The following is a 16,376-nucleotide window of genomic DNA, read 5'->3' on the forward strand; positions in this document are numbered from 1 at the left end:
TACGTTTCTTTTATGAATAGGAAATGCCTATTTTTATTGAGAACTTTTTACAATTACACTGAAGATTCGTAGATAACAATTTGTACCACTTTTGGTACCCCTTCCTGACTGTTTTGCTTTTCCTTTATGTCCTGCAAAATAGCATTTGTGATAGCTTCTAAGGCAGCCATCTCTTTCGCTTGTGCCTTTTTGTTTCCATGTCTGCGCGGCATTGATACAACAGTCAACACACGGCGTAAATCATTGTGAAGAGCTGTAACGTCTATACCGGTTCCGGCCGATTCTCCCAATCTGCGTAAAGTTTCCGCTAATGGTCCCGAGAGTGCCTTTAGAGCAAAAATAGAAGGAAATTAATTGGGTTTTGTGTAGTTACAAATAACTGATCATTTACCTGTAATTTCTGCCAGCTTTGTGCGTATTGTCTTCGAACCAGCTCAATAATAGTGCTGGTAAGGGCTAATCCAACCAGAATGTATAACGTGCACAGCAGCATATAGTTTGGTTTGCCTGTTTCAAAGAACATTGCAAAAAACACACTATTAGTCACGTTTTTCTAATATAAGTCAATCAGTGGCCCAACTCACTTGGTACTAAATCACCGAATCCAATAGTGGTCATCGTAATGAAGCAAAAGTAATATCCATCAAAGAAATCCCAATCTTCTTCCCATAACAATAGTAGCCCAGTTCCAGCAGCCAGATACACACCCAGGAAACCGACTGCACCAACTGCATACAGCCATTTCTTGTCGGACATTTTGATCCCAACATCAGGACAAAATTCTTTAAAAAATCAAAACGATAGAAAAAAATAGAATCAAATTAATAATGTTGATATTATAAGTAAAAAAAATATTAAATAACAGTTAGTTAAATGCTTTGAATTTTACCAACATGAACCGTTTAGAAATTTTAAAAATTACCGTTTTTTAACCGAATTTTCTTTCTTATTACACGCGTGAGACGGTGAATGCTCAAATTGGATGATTGTTCGAGTTGCTTGATTTAACAGTATCACATACATGACATTTTAATGTTATAAATATTTTTTGAAGTAAATAAGAGCATACTTACTTGCCAAAGGTAAATCAGGAATGTTTTTAGCCAGAATTGAGACAGCTGTAGCGAACAGGCGACCCCAATCAGCTATTACAGTCAAAGTGAAAGGTATCCCAATGAGAGCAAACAACATGCAAAAAACTCTGCCACCTAGTGTAACAGGAACGATGTTACCATATCCTAAAAACGGAAATTGAAATGCCGACATTAAAATCATTAAGGCCGGGCTACATTGATCGTACTCGCACGCGTAATTTTGATTTTCACTAGCGCATCTGGCGGCGGCTGACCGAAGCATTTTGCTAAACAATTTGGAGCCGCTCCAGAAAATACGTTATTTTTCCATGTTTTTTACCTCAACTGGACTGGAAAAGCTTTGTAATTGATAGATTAATATGTTGTGCAAGTATTTCAGCCATTTTTGCATCAAAAAACGATGAGAAAACAACTTAAATTTGAGAACCGGCACGACCATTCCCCCGACGATCAAAAAAAGCTTCCTCCAGCCGCCGCCAGATGCGCTAGTGAAAATTTAAATTACACCAGAGAGTACGATCAATGTAGCCCGGCCTTTATGAAGACAAACAGGTAAAAAAAACAAATTAATGTTATTATTGCAATAACCTTATTGTTCGGAAACATTGATTTGTTTTTGTTGACCTAACAATATTTGTTCTTATTATTGAGTGTTTGGAGAGATAAGCAAAAAAGCTATTAAAATACCTTATATATTAAATGCTTAAGTCAGTATCATCACTCGAATATTATGACTAGCCAAATTAACTATTTTATATCAAAATTTCATTCAAAATATGAGTAATATTTGTTTTATTTTATTTTAGACACTAAAACAGAGAAAGTTAATTAGTATTCCAATGGTTTGCTACACGTTTTAATGAAAAGGCAATATTTGGATTACAAAATTAATAAGCTATTTGTTCCACAAAATTACAATTGTCGAAAACCGCAATTCTCCGATATGCTTAACTCGAGAATCGCTTATCTCGGATGTCGACAGAATTTTAGTATGTATTCCAAAAGTTACCTGACCATTGAATCAAATACAAACGCAGTCTACTTCGAAACGAGACATGAAATGGGCGAGCAAAATTATTGACAATCATCGTTTCTATATCACTAGCATTTGATCGTTATCTGGAAGCGTTATCTATCAAATATTCCAGATAATTTTACCATTTTACTGAATAAATGAATATTTGTGTTACTCTATGACATTATTCGTACATAATTTATCTAAAAAAAATCCACTTAAAAACAATAAACGTGTTGTTTGTCGCACGTTGTTGTAAAACAGGGTTTTTGCGTTTGTTTTACGTTTTTAGGAAAAGATAAATCAATAATTCGTATGCTATGTATCCTATCCGATGCTGTTTACTAAGTCTTAAATGGAATCGTAGCGCAACTCCGAAATCCAGTCATACTTTATTGCCTGCCTTCTTTCCAACTACCTTCCCTTCTATCTTGAATTCTTATCTATGTCACCCCCCCCCCCCCTCCACCCCTTTCATGCTACCTTCGCGACAGACCACACTCTCTATTCCTTTCCACCAATCACGTCACGGCCAGAATGATCTTCTTTCTTAGGTGATCTTTCTGCATTTAATGACTCTTATCACCTATTCGATGGCAACGTCCCTGTTTTCCAATACCGCTTTCGTCTTCGTTATTCCTCATTCCATATGTTTCCCTAGTTTTTAAAAATACATCCCTCTCACGCTAACAAAGTATTACTAATAAATATTGATAATATAATTAATAACTAAATTAACTAATTTCTACGAGTTTTAGGTTCATCAATTTATTTATGTTTATATATTTATTTTGTTATTTATTATATTAATTTGTTATATATTAATTTATTAATTTATTTTTCATTTATTTAATTTATTTTTTTAATGATATTAATGAAATTATACAATTAATGAATGTTTATTTAACATGATATTTATGAAATGTTATGAATATTTACAGGTTTATTAGTATTTTATCACAATTGACCGATTATTACTTCATCTCGCAAATTTGATATTCAAATTGGTGGAATCCCCCTTTGCAATTTAACATGCGTATTAATTATAAAAGCACAATAATCAAATGTAGCCTGTATCTATTAAAGTGTAACGTACCTATAGTTGTAATTACAGTGGAAGCAAAAAAGACTGCCTGAAGCATGCTCCATTTCTCAACCGCTACTGGGAAGTTCTCATTAGCGTCGATCAAAATCCCACCTTGTGCCGCATCTTGAACCACCTAAGTAGTAAGAGAGTTCCAAATGGTTGTTTTATGTAAGATGTAAAGTTTTTCGTTAATGTTCCGATTACCTGCTCGTACTTTTCGAGTTCTAGTGTCAGAAGTCGATCCAAATTCTGTACGTCCGTATTATTAACGATGGAGTAGATAAACTCTTGCCTGTGCTGGACCAAGAGCTTTCGTAGACCTTGAATTCGATTAACCTCAGCCGGTCGTTCAAACTCGCGAAAAATCTATTTACAATATAAAATAATGCGAAAAAACATGCGTGATTAAAAACAGTGATTCTGATTGTGGTTTCAAACTTATACAGCACAAACGAGTAACAGCACAGTGTATAGTTTTATTAAATTTTTTTTAGTGGTTTTACTGGTCTATTGTTGGTCAATTTCATCATATAATCAAATTATGTATGATTTGTTATTGAAGTGTAAAGAATACGCACAAAAAAATGAATATTTTTTTAGTTCCGTGATGGCAACGGTCGGTTTCTTCTTCTTCTTTTGGCTTATCAACCGTTGTCGGTCAAGGCCTGCCTGTACCCACTTGTGAGCTTGGATTTCAGTGACTAATTTATTTCTCCCATAGCAGGATAGTCAGTCCTACGTATGGCGGGACGGTCCAAATAGGGTTCAAGCCCCCTGACAGGCATGTTGTTAAGTCGTACGAGTTGACGACTGTACCACGAGACCGGCTAAACGGTCGGTTTACAACTGGTTTAACACAATAACAACATAGCGAATTTTTGCAAACAACATATATGATAGCGAGAAGCTTGCTCTGTCCGTCATACGAAAAAGTAGAAACTCACGAAGTTTAAAGAACTATAACTTGTTTCTTATTTGTTTGTAATATTTGTCATGTTTAAGAACAACTCGAAAGTTTAGATGACCACTTCAATTTTCGAAAACTGGCTAACACAATTGGACACAACATTAAACATACAGCAAAGACATGTGCTGTTGTGTTAAGACAATTGCCCATCACATCAAAAAAATCTTCCAGTTCTTCCTCCCAAACACTACATGTGTTTTTTAACCTCTGGATATAGGCATAATCAATAACACGATGCATTATAATTGTAAAAAATTGTGACACAAAGGATGCATTACATACAAGAGCATAGGTTACTATTATTTGATATTTATGGTTTTATGAAAACTTAATCTTTTTTCTTTCTTTTTTCATTTGATCTAATAAAAACACTAAAAGCACTAGAAGTCCTAAAATTTAATTTTGAAAAAAGTAAACATTGCGAACGCCCGTCAAACATTGTGAGGGTTGCGAATGGTATCATCTGCTCGAAATCTTATCGTATTTTAAACATACTTTGATTTTTATGCATCGATTTTTTTGCCGTAGTATTTGTCAAAAAGATCACAATTTAAATTTTTGTGGATTTTTTCAAAATAAAATGACAAAATTCAAGTGTTTAGTATGCTACAATTTGCACTGCTTTATCTGCTCTCGGGGTGCTATAATTTTTTTTTATTCAAAAGGGACGGCTTTGCCGTATTTCTTAAATGGGGTGCTATAATTATAATTGCTAAAACTAGGGTTGAAAAAACTACCAAGGCTCGCAAGCTCTTTAAGGCGAGGGCTCTGAGGCGGTGAACTTGTATGGCGTGCGAGCCTTCGCGCGACCTTGCAAATCGCTGTCAATTGCATGGCGGGAATGCATGCAACACTTCTAAACATTCAATGCATGGTGCAATGAAAAGATAAATACTTCTTCATGTAACTGTCAAAATGGTCCCATGGTTTTTACCTAAATGTACTGGGTTCTTAGACCTCTATTTAATAAGCCGCAAAGGATCCAAATGTACTTGAAACGAGCCGATTCCGAATCCAGAACTGATTGCGATCAGGTGCCAATTCCAATTCCGAAACTGATTCCGAACTTATTATTCGGAATCAATTCCACCAAAATTCGGAGCAGATGGAATCGATTCCGAACCACTTTTCTTTATCATAAACTTCACTTTTCTCATCACTACTTAGGAACTATTGAGAATTGGACACACCCGACTTACGCACACCTACAAACTAAAAAAGGAATCACCTGTAGAACACATTTTAATAAATTGTCTTGGATATGCCGCCGAAAGGAAAACACAGAAACTTGGAGAGCATTTGGACATGGTACTTTCAAACAATGACAATGAAAGTGAAAAGCTCTTGAATTATTTAAAGGACACTAATCTCTACAAACAAGTATAGAAAATACGGATAAAAATATATTTATAAAAACATAATTTAAATGAAAAAGCATCAGAATTAACAAACATTTTCACCATTCACCATTACCATAAGAACTCTTGTATTTTTTTTCTTCTTGAACTTCATTTTTATATTTTATCTCAAATAGTATAAGTACTTTCTCAATTGTGAATTACGAGAGGTGAATACTAAAAAGCTTCATAAAAAAATAAAACAACAACTACTTAGGAACTATCCAGGGTACTGCATAATTAAATAAAATGTAAAAATATTAAGTTTCCGACTTTAGATGGCACACCTATAAGGGCAAATGGTTTGCAGTGAATGAATATAGTTATTACGGTTAAATTTGTTTTCAAAAAGCAAAAAGGTCAAAAGACGTATCATTTCTTAAAATATAAACTAATAAAGTGAATTGAAAAGTTGAAAAAGAGCATACTTTAAACTAATACACATGTACATTGAAATAGAAAATCATAAATATCTTGATTATTTAAATGTTTATTCAGCATGTTAAATGCATTTAATGTATAAAAATGAATGTATAACAATTAATAACCTTATTAAATGTTAGTTGAACATAAATAATGCGAGCAACAAATACATATCTAAATTATCACTAACCTACAAATCATTAACCTTCAATCAATACTTTTATAACATTCAATACAATGAGAAAAAAGAAAAGCACATTCGATAGTTGTCACCCCCATGTATGTTATTTTAGGTTCCGTCCAGTGCTAATGGTTTGGCAAACAAATCGCACAATATATAGCCACAGATTCCCCACTGTTACAAGATCAGAGTAATGTGTATCGTATTACAGGAATGAACACGGAAGAAAGATGACAGCACATTTCCTTTTCTTGTCGCACGAAAGGCCAGAACAGCACCAGCTACGAAACAAAAACACTTACGTTTATTTGTATTTATGTCTAAGATATCCCACTGCGCAATTCACACTGCGCATTTTATAGGTTGTCTGCCGACCTCACCACGCGGCAATTTTTGTTTTTTTGAAGCAAAGTTTTTTTGGAACACAAGCTCGGCAGGCCTCCTGCCTGTGGGTGCGTAAACTATGACCAACTCCTTTTTTACAAACTGCTTCCTTCACGAGAAAAAGCAGACAAATGAGAACAAATATATCTAAAACGTGTTTTTAAATGTTTTTTTACTAATGCTCTATTTTCTTCATTTATTTCTATCAATTACTCAATAATTCAAGTTTATTAATATATTAAAAATACTTAATTCACAAGTTCAAGTTTAAAATTATAGTTGGATGTTTGAAACAATAGATACCAGTGTATACAAAGTGTAAAAGATTGATTAAATTACTTGACAAACGTTTGCCTCTTGCTTGTATGTTGTGCTTCACAAATGATCGCTATCATTTTTTCAGGACTACTAATTAATCTCGCGTAGGATCATTTTTTTATTACACGTTTTTTATTGATGTCTTTTTTGACGTTTGTTTCCAATACGAGATAATTATGCTCTCTCCTCTTTTCATGTGCACACATGCACTCTTGACTCTTCACATCACTTAAACCGAAATTCCTTCTTTCTCTGCCAAACATAAAATGACCGTGCAAATAGTTGTAGAGCAAAACTTTGTAAAAGTAGCTCAATTTTCAAACAGAGCTATTAGTCTCGAGCGAAATTTCTGTTTCATACGGAAAGTCGAATTATTTAGTCTGTTAATAAGCCAGAATAATGTCATGTGTGTAAATATGTGAGTTCGGCATTAAAAAAGTTAAAATTAAACATAAACTTATATTAGTTTATTTTGTTTATCAAGAAAAGAGATGCAGGATAACCGGGTGAATTGAGCAACTTCAATGATAACCGGGTGAATTGAGCAACTTCAATGCACGCGAGGTGATATTTTTTATCGTAACTAATCGAAATGTCATCATATAAATACAATTTCCTCGCGACTTTTCGCTCTATGTCTACTAGCACGGTGATATGTCCCTGAGCGAGAGAGCATGCACTAACAACAAAAACAATTACAGGCGACCCTTAACACTTTGACCGCCGGCCTGACGTCACAGTTTGCGAGTGAGCACGTAGCGCATGACAAGAGAGCGATGAGAGCGACAATTGTTCGTGCGACTATCATCACTCTTTTGTTTCATTTCGATAAGCGGCGTAGCACATGTCGTTCTCGTTCTCTCTTTCCTAACTCATTCGTTATCAAGAGAATTGGTGAGCGTCAGATGCAGAGCTGAGCGGTGAACAAAGCCGTCGTGCGATTTCATATGACGCGGCGCTTAAAGTGTTAAGATACGATCCCTTTGAGTTACACCGATTTTGATTTTGACCATTTAAAACTGGTATTTAGAAGAAACTGATATATTTCTGTTGCAGGTTCTTACTGTTAATGGCACCATAACAGGGTGTGTACGTCTTGTAACGCTTGTACGAATTTGTAACTCTATTTTAAATGTCGAATTTCCAAACAACATTGGAAAAAGAGTGATGGAAAAAATATAAAACAAGTCATGCAATTTATAAAAACAAAGTTAGAATTTTAAACCAACAGCTAAAAGCAGAATTTGAAACCAACAGCTAAAAGCAGACAGCAAGCCTATAGACGAACTTTTTAACCTAAGCACCTATAGGACCCCGAGTAGTCAAAAGGTTTTAAAAAAGCCTGGTAATCCTCTGAATATGAAAACGGCACGTTGGGTCTAGTCATAGGAGGATATATCCCAAAACTCGCATATATAGAAGAAGAACAGTCGAATTTATTAACTGTCAGAGTGCTCAATTACCAATGAACCAAAGCTTATTGTCGCTTAGATGAAAGGCAAAACTGTGTTTTTTTTTATCGTTGAAGTAGAATAATGACTACAAAAACCTTTTCTGGTTCGCTGCGGTTTATTACACTAGCGAGTAGTGTTTTCATGTCAAATCGCTCGCTGGCAACGGTGTTGGCAGAAAAATTCCAATTCCATCTACCTAGTCTAAGATGACCATAACCATTAACATACACATTAATGATGATTTCCACCACCCAATCTTGAATTTTTTTTCGACTTTTTCGACTTACACCTTACTTTTTGACATTTTTTCGGTCCCAAAACCAGTCATAGCATAAGGGTAAACTCTCTTAAGACTGAAAGACTGGTTAAAACAATTTCTAGACCTTTAAAACGTGAGGCGAAAATAAACTATCAAAATTACATTGTATTGCTGTGTATATGTTCTTGAGATGGCAATGAAGCATTGAATATGAAGTCATAATAATGGTTGAGAGTTATTTGCGAATTTTTATGTTGTATCGATTTTTTTCTCTGATGATCTCGCTCGCGTACGAGCTGAAATCCATGCCAAGAAAAGTTCACTGTTGAAATACATTACAATAATATGAAAAAATATCAAAGCGCCTCAATAATATGCACCTTTAAAGTTGAAAAATAAATGATTAAAAATACAGATTTGTTTTACATGCTCTCAATTTGCACTAAAAGGTGTGTCGTAATAAACATGAGGTGAAGGTCGTTTTGGAAATTGTCATTGTTTCTATTTGTCATGTAAACTACGAATTTGTTTATTAAAATATCAACATGGCTGACACATGTTGCACACACAAATGAACAATCATAATAATAAAAATGGATTCCATTGGCTTAAGATCAAGAGGACTTTCTTGACCACAAGTTCAGTTGATTTGTAGTACAATATGTGTGGCTAAGATCTTTTTAAAAGGCTCGTAGCTTTAGGAAGCGCTTGTGCAGACTAATCATTTTTAAGACTCTCCTCGTACAGGCAGTGTCAGAGATACGCGGAACCTGGTACACGCATATTTACATATTCGCGTTTTTCTCTGTTTTATCCATTTCTATTTATTAATAGAATTAGCCATTTATGGAATAATTTTTGCAGGCGATGAAACCACCCACAGCAAGCAAAAAGAAACTAAAATTAAATATTGTTTGGCTGAAAATCGCAAAATACAACTTACACATAAGTTACCAGCCAATAATGCAAATACTCGGCTTATCAACGTTTTGCGTTAATAGCGTATTTCAGGTACAACCTGTATATCATGTTCCAAGTTCCCTTCGTCCAAGACTTGCATGCATTTAACAAGATCAATTGTTATTGATGCCTTAGTCTCAAGTAACAAGTCTTTAAACGTGCTTAAGAATACGTTTATAGGTTGATTAAAGCCAGATCAAAACTCCAATTTTAGTTTTAAGACTGAGATTGAGGTGTTAGAATCATAGTAAGCCATATTTCGGTAACGACACAGGTGACAACTGTTCTACAGTTTTAGCTTAAACTCCTCCTGAACAGCTCGATTTAACCCATTGCCTCATATAAACGCTTGAAAACATGGATGTGTGAGTGAACAACGATGTGTAGAAGCGTTGAAGTTTATGTCAGAACTTCGGTAGAAGCTGGGCAAACAGGAAGCTTGCAGTTTCGTCCTCGGTGATAAACAACGAAAACACTGAGTAAGAAGAATTAAACGATCTATCTAGGAGTATCAGAATAGCGGGGAAATGAATGTACCAACAAATCAACGTGAAAGAGTGTTTTTTAATAAACTTTTTGTTTCATACGGATTGAAGAGTACACATGTTTTGTTTCAAGCCGGTAGCTTGTGCACAACGTGATGACAATTCTCAAAATGGCACCAGAAAAACGCTTCACACTGACGTTTCAACTGTTATAATAAGCTTAAACTCTGCAATATCGCTTGCTCTTTAAGCCAGTTTTAAGCCTGCTCTTTAAGCTTCCAGCAACTCGAAAAACGCTAACAATCTGCTCGAAAATGTCACTTGGGGAGGATCTTAATCATAGTAATGATTCAGTACAGTTACAAGTTTTTATTTGAAATATATTCATTCTGTTTCTAACCGTACAACAAGCTGATTGATTGCACTACTCCCAATAGGTTATAGGCCCAGAAACGGATCAGAATATTTTCGCCGTTATTCCGAAGAAATTTGAAGATGAACACTAATTCCACTGGATCCTCAAACGCTGCAGGTAGTAAAATTACAACATCAAGTTTTCCTGGCATTGAACAACTCATCCCATCGAACATTGGGAAACATGGAAGGTTGCTGTGCAAACGTTTCTAGAACCGAAATTTCGAAAATGTTCCAAATTTGGTCATATAGCGAAAGATTGCTACAGCACGAAAGGAAACGTTTCGTTCTGTATAGTGCATTCTACGTGAGGATCGAAGGAAAATGGAAAATTGTATTTTGATTCCGGGGCAAGTGTCCACATGACGAACAACAGCAATTTCTTGGTGAATACGAAAGCATCCAGTAGTACTGTGGTAACAGCCAACAGGTAGAATATACAAATCACCGCGAAGGGATCTTGTGTTTTGAAGCCTTCGTGTTAAAAAGGTGAAGTTCCTGTTGATGAGGTGCAGCTAATACCGAATCTATGTGTGAACCTATTATCGGTGAATCAAATTGGTAAAAATGCTATTCCGTTACGTTCAAGATTGAAGGATGTGAAATGGTCAAGCGAAACGGCAATATCATTACTAATGGTAGCCATGACAACGATATGTTCAAGCTTGACGAACTTAAGGAAAATAAGAAAATCGCGATGACAATTTCTTCTACAGGAAGCTTGGAACTATGGCATCAAAGGATGGACCATCTTAAAATCAACGGTGTGCGAAGCCTTGCGAGTGGAATAGTGACTGGCGTCAATATTGTTGGAGAAACCATGGTCGATTGATTGTCCAATGGGCAAGCAAAGCCATCATCCTTTAAGCAAGATAGGATCGCGGGCGGCTGAAATACTTGATTTGGTTCATTGTGACATTGGCGAGCCAATGGAAGTCAAATCGCTAGGAGGAAGCCGATACTATATCGTATTTGTGGATGACTAATCACGCCGGATGTGGACGTATTTCTTGAACTCTAGGTCGGAAACTAAGGTAAACCAAATTTTCTAGGATTTTCACAATACAATGAAACAGCAATCTGGACAAAAATTTCAGGTACTCAGAACTACCAATGGAAAAGAATATGTCAACACAGGTTTCACAAACTACCTAAAGAAGTACGGCATTGTTCATCAAATATCCAACGCATAATCGCAAAGATCATAATGTTACTCCGCAGGTAGCGAGGTCAGGAAACAAACCCAACTTTTTCCATGTTCGGATTTTTGGAACTAGAGCAATATAATCTTTTGGTGGATCTCTATCACTTTAGTACCGAAGATCCGGTTGCAGTTGGTCCTACAAAACCATTGCTACGGATCAAACAAGAACTGAATAACCGCGTTCAAACACGACATATTCTGCTAGAAAATATCTGTCTAACCAACATTTTCACTGAGGTTGGCTAAGTCTAGTAACCTGTGGTGAATCTTTTTCAAGCAATGTATGCTATCCATCGCTGGATGGATAACAAAAATATTTGCTAGCAATCTTTTGACAGGTCAATCGAAATATCGTTATTTTTCGTGTTTTAACATAATTTTCCGAACGTTCCCGAACCCTAATTGTTCTAACGGTTGAATATTGTGTATTTCTAACAACAAGATTTTTAGATCTTGTTGTTACAGATCTGATGGTACAGCCGTCAACTCGTACGACTTGATAACATGCCCCTCATATTGGTTCAAGCCCCGAATTCCCATGCGTAGGGTTGACGATTGCTGAGTGTAATCAGTAAGCCACTCAAAGCCAAGCCCGCTAATGGTACAGGCAGGCCTTGACCGACGACGGTTGTTGCAGCAAAGAAGAAGAAGAAACTTGCTTTTCTTTTGAAAATTGAATCAATTTAAGAAAATTACAACTTTAAAATCATCTTATGTTTTGTTACAATTTAAGACATTGTTATATAGTAGAAAGGAGCGACAAAGCTATAACGCTGAAAGATGTGCCCTATTATACCCTACCTCTTCAGTGTTCCAGTGAGCGTTTAATGGAACGTCATCATATGGACATTTGAATTATTCATGTGTGTGGGGAACTGATTTATTAGTTTTTATACAATCATATAGAGTGCAACGGCTCTTTTGCATAACGATCTAATTTAATTCATCTGCAATTTTAATGAAGAAGATCTAGCATAATGGACAACACAAGTTAGTTACTCCTTTAATATAGTTTAAGCTTATAAACATGCTAGTATAAATTAAAAAAACCATATATTAAAAATAGGCATTCCTTTCGTTTGGCTTCTGGCTCTTAAAATCCTCCTTCAATATGAATGGTATCTGTTAGGTACTGCATTATAGTGCTATTTTTTCAGAAATTTTTCAATTTCACCGTTAGTAGCTGCACAGTTCAGAACTAGTTTGGAAAAAAAATCTCTATCCCCTTAATGATTTAATTTCAGTAATATCCAGGATCTTCATCCATGGTTTCTCTAAATATAAAAAAAGACAAATTCATCTATGGGTTTCGCGTTTGAAATAACAAAAATGCTTTGCTTATTTTCATTCTTATGCTAGTATATATTTCTTAATATACAAAATCAAGCTCGAATAATACCTCTAAACATTGCTAACAAACGAAACATTGCATCATTAGAGTGAACGACAGTTACCACAAGGCATATTATACTTATTGCACTGTGACCGCTCGAGAAAATTGCCTGAACTACGTTGGGTAGATTCCCCCTATTTGATGGAGATGAAACAAAGCCATAAACAGCTTCCACTGCTCTGACCCTTCTATCTCTGTCTATGCTATGTCTATCCCAAGGGACTTCATTTCTCTAACGACGTTCTATCGTTGGTATATCGGTTTTCCTTTACATGTGTTGGTTATCAATTAGATACATGGTTAGTAACCATGTTTACTTTGCGTTTGAGCAAATGTATAAAATATTATTGGATAGCTTAATGAATGGTCATTACAGAGAGTTACAAATGTAATAAAATATATGTAATTTAATAAGAAACTTATTCTCGTGGTAAGTCGTACAATTTTTACACATTAAAGATTTGTATGGCATCAAATCTCGCATACACCATGTACCCAATGAACAGAGATAATTATCTGTATACCGATCAATTATCATCATCAATCAACCTTTTATATGGATGAAGTAGATAATCTATGGTTTTGTGCTACATCATAGAAAAGGTGTTAGAATATATTATTTGATCCTTAAATATTTTTGTCTAAGCTATTGAAGCCATAATACACTTTGTAAAAACCTACTATAAATGTTAACACAATCATTATAATGAATAATACTTTGTTGCAGATGAATGGATTGAAGTGTTAGTAGAATTTCCTCAAATACAACTATTTTTCATCCGAACCCACCCCATCTCTCCATAATGAACTCTGCGTGATCAAATGTTAATGTTTTGACGCAGTTTCAGTTACATTTTATTAAATAGAGCGCAATGAACTCGGTCAATCTTTTTAGAACCACGTTTGGTGCATGTGAACAGTTGTACGATGGAGAGTTTGTTGTTTGAGTCTATTCTATATTGTATGTGAGCGACGAACATCTTCGACACGAATCTCCGTGAGATTAACCAAGAGCGCGCGTTAATAGAAAACGGCAAGAAAAGGGATAGTCGATTTGAAAGAGCTATTTTTAGTTTGCGTTGAATCTCGTGTTTATGCACGCGCATTTTACATTTCCATCGCTAGTGAGGAACGAATAGAGCTAAGTTTATTTTGTTGTGTTCAAAAATCAATTACTCGCTAGCTGAAAAATGGTCATTCTGTCATATTGTTAATTTAATGCTCGATAAATATAACTGAACACAAACGAAGCCGTTTCTGACAAATAAAAAAAATCGTTTGTGCACGACTTTACGTCTATACGATTCTATACGACTAGTTGATTACTCCAATTTTCCTAATTTGTTTTACATCATGCTCTGCGTGTTGTTTGACAAAGGTGTCTTAAATATTTTATTTAATGTATTTGTTTGCTTGTTTGATTAAATATTAAAAAATAAATATTAATGGGTAGCCGATTCGAAAAAGTAAATGTACCAAGTTTGCTGAAAAGTATTTTTGAGGATTGGAATTGTTTATCTATTTGTTTTTATTCTGTTCATTTTGTTTTTTTAATATTTCTCCAAAGGTTTTACGCTACATTCTTCAAACAAACATGTTTTTGTCTTATAAAAATATGCTGTATGAACTATTGCATTATTAGAATGGCAAAAAACCAGGCGTGGCATGCCATTAAAAGATCACTGGAACATCGAAATGTTTCAAAACCATTACCGTAACCAAAGTGCTTATTTTATGACCCTTTAAACCGAGGATAAAAGTACCGAGCAACGAACATTGGTCTCATTTCGGTTTACGATCCTATGCAATTGGTGGTTGAGTAAGAGTAGCAAGCAAAATGTATACTGAACTGAGAGATAACCTTTTTCCGTTAAATTTTGACAATTGTATCATTGTTATTACTTCTTTAGTAATATGGACAGTTCCTTTGTAATGATTTCTGCTACCCTAAATAATATACAGTAAACCCGATTCAACGTTGTTTTGTTTCTAAAAACTTTTCTTTTTTTACTAACAGTCCTTCACAAAAACACACACATACACATTTTACACACATAATAAAACGTTCTGCTTATGTTGAAAACAAACATTTCATCACCACTCATAAACACAGATTTGACATTTGACACGATATTGAACAGAGCAAGTTCAGTAAGTTCAAAATTGTAAATATATTTTTTTTGTAGCTGTTTATAATTTTGATTAACTTGTATTATTTATATTTTCAATATTAATTTATTTATATCATGAAACATCACTAACTGTTACACCAAACCACCCGCAAGGTAAGTATTACTGTTGTAGAAAATAAATATTACTCACATATCCACCAACACCGCAGTAGATGGCAAGAGACACTAGTAAACCAAGATGCGATAACATTTTCTTAATATGCCAGCGATGGCAAAAACTGGCAACATGATCAGCGAAGGTTTTTGGCTCATCAACCACATTAACGTCAATCTTCTGAAAGTGTTCCAGCAGCGCGTTGTTCATTGCACCGTTTGATGACTGCACTGGACTAGTCATTTTTTCTTTCTTCAACAGAAATCTTTGCCAATTTTATTTGAATCGTACACTAACACTCGCGTATGGTTAATATTGCTTGATTTGTTTCAAGCACATATAATGGGGATTCAAACACATGAGATAATGCACTATTCCAGATCTTATCACGAAACGGAAATATTGTACTGTAATTTTCGAGGAAAAACACTCCGTTGTCGGGGAGCGGTCGTGTAATACTGTAAACAGCATGACATACAGTAAAGATGATCCACTGAGAGAAATGGAGATTGCGGAGTGGAACTCTGGTTCGTTTTGCAGTGTGTTAGGAAGACTTTACTCTCGCCAACTTATATCATGAGAGCGAGAGTTTTCCTGCAATGGTGAAAGTTGAAAGAGGCATGAGATACATCTACACTAAGAGAAAATCTAAGCATCCACGGGTATACGTTCTTTCGACAAAACTATCGGTGAGACTATACTAAGAGCTGTTTTCTCGCTATCGGTAGTGAGAGTAAAACCAAATTTTCCTTTTTTTTATCTCGGCGAACAAACGAAACTGCCTGGCTGCTTTTTCGTTGAATTTTTTTTTACGAGCCTTAACGATCATTTCTCGCTATCGTTAATACACCGCCTACCATAATTACAGTAAGGGTCCGCTAACTGGGATGTTTTTACTTTTCAATAAGCGGACGATGTTCGTTATAATGAAATTGTAACCATCAAAGCAACCAAATAAAAACAGAAAATTACTCTGCTGTACTATTTTCATCAACGTTGGCCATCCCTTTGGATTCACATAACACACATTTCACTTTTCATTTAATTGTTCAGAT

At 35.1% G+C, this 16,376-nt stretch overlaps 1 protein-coding gene across 1 annotated transcript; it reads right to left on the reverse strand.

Moving 5' to 3' along the window:
- On the reverse strand, window positions 1-15,818 carry LOC1275696 (TWiK family of potassium channels protein 7). Its single transcript, XM_001688546.2, has 7 exons — window positions 15,358-15,818; window positions 3,401-3,562; window positions 3,206-3,329; window positions 1,074-1,238; window positions 585-782; window positions 392-507; window positions 1-326 (listed from the first exon to the last, which is right to left on the reverse strand). Exons 1-7 carry the CDS (start codon window positions 15,562-15,564, stop codon window positions 54-56), a joined length of 1,245 nt encoding a protein of 414 aa, XP_001688598.2. The 5' UTR covers window positions 15,565-15,818; the 3' UTR covers window positions 1-53.
- Window positions 15,819-16,376: the final 558 nt, after the last annotated feature.

The sequence above is a fragment of the Anopheles gambiae genome, chromosome 2, assembly GCF_943734735.2.
Source record: "Anopheles gambiae chromosome 2, idAnoGambNW_F1_1, whole genome shotgun sequence".
Taxonomy (NCBI): Eukaryota; Metazoa; Arthropoda; class Insecta; order Diptera; family Culicidae; genus Anopheles; species Anopheles gambiae.